This window comes from Crocodylus porosus, unplaced genomic scaffold, assembly GCF_001723895.1.
Source record: "Crocodylus porosus isolate Cpor-Errol unplaced genomic scaffold, CroPor_comp1, whole genome shotgun sequence".
Lineage (NCBI taxonomy): Eukaryota > Metazoa > Chordata > Crocodylia > Crocodylidae > Crocodylus > Crocodylus porosus.
In genome coordinates this window covers 42145-47896 of record NW_017728895.1, presented here as the reverse complement: position 1 = coordinate 47896, position 5752 = coordinate 42145, and the positions used below count along the sequence as shown (strand labels likewise).

The window sequence follows — 5752 nt, the reverse complement described above, 5'->3', positions numbered from 1 at the left end:
TGGAGGGAGGAGGGGATGCCTGTGGCACCCCCCACCCTGGGCTGGGGCTCCTGTGCTGTACCAACCCGCCCCACACAGCCCCTCCACCCCTGCCAGCACCAGGAAGCCCCGAAAGGGGGTCAGTGCATCCCACAGTGCAGGACACAGTACCGGGGGTAGAAGGGTTCCTGCAGGCAGCTCCTGGATGGGCTGGGGGGGCCCAACATGATGTTTAGGGTGTACGCAGAGGCCCCCCACAAGTGCCAGTCTGAAGCTAGGCTCTCCCCTTCCCCTCTCCCCCAGCAGTCCCTAGACAGCCGTTCCTGCTCAGGCCTGCCTGGCTTCACAGCCCTGCCAGGACGGGGCTGCCCGGGCAGGCAGTGAGTTGCCTGGAGCCATGCACGTGTTGCAGTGTGGGGTGGGTGCACCGCAGGGTGCCATGGGTCCTCCAGCGGCTGCCCCAGTCCCGTAGCAGCTAGGGATCTTGTTATCATCTTATTTGGATGGTCCTGGTTGTGTGGTTCCACAATAAAGTTATGCGGTGCACTGGTGCCACGCTGCCTGCAGTGAAGGAGTGACGTGGGGAGCGGCTCGGCATCCCCCTGCACAACACGTACCCCAACTCCCCAACGAGCAGGGCCTTGCCTTGGTCAGCCCTGGGGTGGAGCAGCAGCACCAGGTGCTCCATCTGCCCAGGTCAGGGAGAGCAATGGGCAGAGGGCCCCCCTGCAGGAGGCTGATACCGCCCCCTCGTCTTTGGGGCAGGCCTGCTCCATGCCGGCTGCTATGGCCACAACCGACCACGAGCCTCAGTGTGATTACATGGCTGCTGCAGCCCCTCCACGCAGCCTAGCTGCTCTGCCACACACTCCCCTGGCCCAGTTCCTGTGGCTCTCAGCCCAGGTGCCCACACTGGTCTCCCCCTTGGAGGGATAGCACCCGAAAGGGGCCCTGGGGGCAGCTCCCAGGCACAGGCAGGAAACCCAGCGGGAGTGAAGGCTGCTCACTGGAGCGTGGGGCAGCATTGGCAGCAGCCAGAGTGCCGTTCCAGAGCTGCTGGGAGGCGCCCGGGAACAAGGCTGAGAGACCTTTGCCCGGGGAGCAGGGCGCATGTGGAAGGGCTGCTGGGCTTGGCACCAGCCCAAGGAACACCAGGGCTCCACCAGGCAACAGCAGCAGGGGACAGAGGCCTGCCCACGGCCTGCACCCCAGACCGGCCATCAGCAGCAGCAGCAGCTGCAGCCGCCCCTGCGCACAGGGGAAGTAGGTGCTGGTCACAGGCCCTGGAGAAGCTGCAGCCTGCTGTGGGGGCAGGGGCTGCTGTCACAGCAAAGAGGAAGAGCAGAGCCTGCCGTGCAGGGCTTGGGGCCCCTGCTGCAGGGAGCACAGCAGCCAGCCGAGGACGTGGCCCCTGCCCTGCACCACTGCTGCAGTGACAGCGCTCACAGCCCAGCCAGCCTCAGGCCTCTTCCCCCTCCCTGCAAGGTCCCCGTAGCACTTGTCCCGGGCTGGGGAGGGTGCATGGGCCCATGGGCGCTGTCGGGCTGCAACCCTCATGCAGGAGACAGGCTCCGCCGGACAGAGGTGAGAGGAGGCAGAAGTCACTTCCAGTCACATTAACTGTAGTGGAGCCAAGGGCAGGACGCACCCACCCTCTCAAGGGGGACCAGCAGGCATGGGGGGAGTCCCTGTTCCCCTGAGCACTACTGGGAGTAACGACGAATAACGGCCGTAAGTTGACAGAGTAGATTCAAGCTGGACATCGGGAGGCGCAACTTCATGGTCAGGGCGGCTAGGATCTGGAACCAACTTCCAAGGGAAGTGGTGCTGGCTCCTACCCTGGGGGTCTTCAAAAGGAGGCTAGAGAGACACCTCGCCAGGGTCACTGGACCCCAGCACTTTTTCCTGCCTATGGCAGGGTGTTGGACTGGATATCTGCTCAAGTCCCTTCCAACCCTACCAACTATGAACTATACTCCAGCCATCCCCGTGCCATAGCGGCCATCTGGGGCACCTGCTTCCAGCCCAGGCTGGGAGGGGGAGCCACCGTTGCCCTTGCCCCATGTAGGGCCCTCAGCTTCCCAGCTTCACCCCCTGTGCACCCTACATGGACCTGCCAGCCTGAAAAGTTAGACTTTAATATCAAAATAAAACTTTATAAAAATACTGTGAGGGAGAAACCACCCACATCCAAGTCCAAGCACTGGAGGGGCCTCAAGGCAGCCCCAACCGGGGCAGCAGGAGCTGAGTAACCATAGCCCCTCCCAGCAGAGCACGTGGGAGGAGCATCCCTGTGGTGTGGGCACCGTCACCGGCTTCCCCATCCTGTCCCCACCCCACAACAGCTCTCCAGGCCAGTGCCCACCCAGCCCCTCAGTTTGGACCCCTGCCCCCCTACAGGGGCACAGCCAGCCCAGCTCCAGGGCTGGTCAGATCTCCCCCAGGTCCTCATACACAGGTGTTAGGCTGTCGTCATCCACGCACAACTCCGGGCGCGGCCCACGCGGGGGCTTCAGGACATGGCTGTACAGCACCTCCTTGTTGTTGTTGTTGCTGCTGTTGAGGCCGGGGCGGATGCCGGCCCTGTCAGGACCAGGGCCCACACGCCTGCGGCTGGCGTCCGTGCCCTTCTCGAGGGCCTTGGGGATGAGGGCGGCCTGGGGCTTGGGTGCAGGGATGGGCTTGGGGCCCTTGGCACCTGCCTTGGGCTGGACGGGCGGCACCGAGTAGTCGGAGTTGGGGTTGTAGGGGAACTCATAGCCATCCCGGTCGTCCAGGCCCTGAGTGCGCCAGGCCTCACCCACTAGCCGTGCCTCATCGTAGATGCAGATGGCGTCGGGTGGAGGTCGTGGCGCCCGCCCCTCAGGCTCGTCGTAGATGTGTTCCTTGCGGCGTGGGGCTGGCCCTGGGCCTGGCCCTGGCTCTGGCACACTGTCCTCAGGCCGCACCGGATTGTACATGGCCAGGCCTGGACCCTTGGCCACAGCCCCCAGTTTGCTGTCAATGGGGTCCGAGTACAGCGGGTCCAGCCTGGGCCGCAGGCCCTTCACTGAGTCCAGGGGCTCCGAGTACAGGCTGGACACGTCCTCAGAGGGCAGCACGGGCCGGGGCACCTTGGGCAGCGGGGAGCGCGGGGGTGTGCTGGTGGGCGCAGTCTTGCTCTGCGGCGTGGGGGGTTCCGGGAGGCTCCGGGCCTTCAGCAGGCTCAGGGCATCCTTCTCCTCTGGAGCAGCACTGAGCCGGGGAGCCAGCCCTGCCTTGGGGCCTGCAGGGCCATCGCACTCGGCTGGGAGTTCGAGGTTCAGCAAGTCGGCCAGGGTGCTGCGGATCTGCATGACGCTGGGGCAGTCTGAGTCCAGCGAGTCACAGCTCTGCCGGTGCTCCTCCGCCAGCGTCTTCTGCTCCCGGATGGACGCCTCCACCAGCCGGAAGATCTCGTTCCCCTGCTTGGTCTCGAAGGTGAAGTTGCCAGGGCCAGACCTGCAGCGCCGCCCCGCTTCAAAGGAAAACATTACCTGCCCGGCAGGGACTCAGGTCAGAGTCTCGCTCCGCTACCAGCTGCCCCCGCGCACCCAGCAGAGCCACCTGCAGAGGGGCAGCACCAAGCCCCACCACCCGCAGAGGGGCCCGAGCACACATGGGCACCTGGAAGGCAGGTCAGCCCCCGCCCACCCTCCGCCAGCTGCTCCAGCCCCTCGCCAGGGAGCAGACCTGCCTCTGCCTGGTTCCGGCCAAGGCAGGAGGAAGCAGACGCACTGCTGCTGCTGCTATAAACAGCTTCCCTCCCAGACCACTTCCTCCCACCCAGTCAGGGTCTGCAGTGAGAAAGGGCCACGCAGCACAAGGGGCCTGGCTGCGCCGCAGCTGGGAACGACGGAGGGGGCAGCAGCCGCAGGGAGACTGCGCTGCCAGTGGACATGGCAGGGAGGTCACGTGGAGGCGTCTGGGGCACGGTGTTTCCAGCAGAGATGGGCACGAGGACAGGCAGGGGCCCTGGCACAAGGCCTTGGTGGCACCTTGTTAGGGAAGCACGTGCAGCACGGAGATGGACATTGAGTGGGGCAAGTGCAGGGGGGGTAGCCAGGACCGGTGGGCTTGGTACATCAGTCTATTAACCTCCTCTCTCACTCACGAGGTATCCCAAACCTTGCCCTGCAACCCACCTTGTCGCGCCCATATCTCCGGAGCAGCCGGTAGGGCCACTCGTAAAGCGTCTCCTTCGTCTGGGGGTCACAGAGCGCCAGGCCGTCACGCTCCGCCCGCAGCTGGTAGGTCCCATACAGCCCACAGCGCTCAGCCGCCTCTGTCCTCTGCATTGTCACCCAGAAGCTGTTCACTGCGAAAGGGGGAGCTGGGGCAGTCATGGGGGCTGGCGACCTCAGCACTGCGCAGAAGGGCACAGCCAGCACCCGAAGGGTGCCCCGAGGCAGGTGCAGGGGCCTGAGACCAGGCGCAGCCCAGGGCGAGGGGCAGTGCCCCGGGGTGGGGGCTCTGCCCCTGCAGGACCCTGTCAAGCAGCCCAGCCCTACCTTCATCCCGTGAGCAGTAGATGGAGTTCACGGCCATCTCCAGGGCAGGCACTGCAGCGCTGCCCTCTGCGCTACGCCCGCCCGCCAGCCGGGCCTCGCCGCCTGCATTGCCCTGCCGAGCAAGCGAGAGGGACCTCAGCACCCGACACCAGGGGCCCTCCAGCTCCAGGGCTCCCCATGCCCCCCACGGCTCCCAGCCCTTCACAGACCGCACCCCGAGTGAATGGGTGGGCCGTGGCCCCAACTCCCCACGGGCCTGGCCAGGAGCAGCTCAGAGTGAGGGCAGCCGGGGATGCCCTCGCTCCCCACGCCCAGACGGGCCACGGGCTCCCGGTGCCACGCAGCCCTGGCCCGGGCCTGGCAGGAGTGGGGCGGGCGCCTCCGGACCAACCACAAGCAGAGCTTAAAGCGTGAGCCAGGGGCCACATGGGACGATGCTGCGCCACAGACGGCCGTTGCGCGGAAGGGCCGGGCACAGCACGCTCCCCGCGGCCTCCGCGCACCCAGTGCAGGGTGGGGGGTGGTGCAGGCAGCTCTCATGGCTGCTCTGTGCTCACCCCGAAGGCGATCTCACACAGCTTCCCCACCCACTCCGTGCTCTGCTGCTTCTGGGCCGCGAAGAGGTAGCTGCGGTCGCTGGTCTCCAGGCAGAAGGTGGCCGTGCCCTCCTTGGGGCCGCTCTCGCTGGCGGGCGCCACGCTCACACAGTCGGCCAGACGCACGATCTTCTTGTCCAGCCGCTTGGTGCCCGGCTTCTCGCCCGACGCCCCGGGGTCCTTGCAGTCGAAGAACTCGAGGCGCGCCACGCCGTGCTGGCTGGCCGGGTACAGCACGAACCAGCTCTTCTTCCAGCGCTGCGGGACCCGCAAGGCTCAGACCCGGCCCCGGCCCCGGCCCTGCCTGCCTGCCCCGCCCCCGCCGGGCCCGGACGGGACGGGACGGGACGGGAAGGGAAGAGGAAGCGGCTCTTCCGCTCCGCCCGGCCCCACTTCCCCAAACCGGGGGGGGGTCGTGCGGGGCGGGGGCAACGCCGGGGGGGCCCACCCGGGACACGTGGCGGAGCCCCCGGCCCAGCGCGGGGAGGGACAGGACGCGGGCGCCCGATCCCAGTCCCGGTCCCGGTCCCGGGGCGGCCCCGGAGGGGCGGAGCTCGGCCGAGGGGGTGTCGTGGGGGGGGCGCGCTGACCTTGGCCCCAAACTTGAGGCTGTGCTGCACGTAGAGCTGCCCCTCCTTGGCCGGGGGG

At 67.1% G+C, this 5752-nt stretch overlaps 2 protein-coding genes across 2 annotated transcripts in view; both read right to left on the bottom strand.

Moving 5' to 3' along the window:
- Positions 1–69: 69 nt before the first annotated feature.
- The window catches only part of LOC109324481, a 10591-nt gene continuing 4908 nt past the window's right edge, over positions 70–5752 (bottom strand). Inside the window, exon 3 of the mRNA XM_019556489.1 lies at positions 70–81. The gene's annotated coding sequence lies outside the window, so the exon portion shown is untranslated. The remainder of the gene's footprint in view (positions 82–5752) is intronic.
- DOK1 (docking protein 1) lies at positions 2100–5748 on the bottom strand (the record flags this gene model as incomplete). Its single annotated transcript, XM_019556429.1, has 5 exons — positions 2100–3494; positions 4143–4315; positions 4509–4620; positions 5066–5362; positions 5695–5748. Coding segments are annotated over 5 exons (1722 nt in total), but the record flags the coding sequence as incomplete, so codon positions are not given.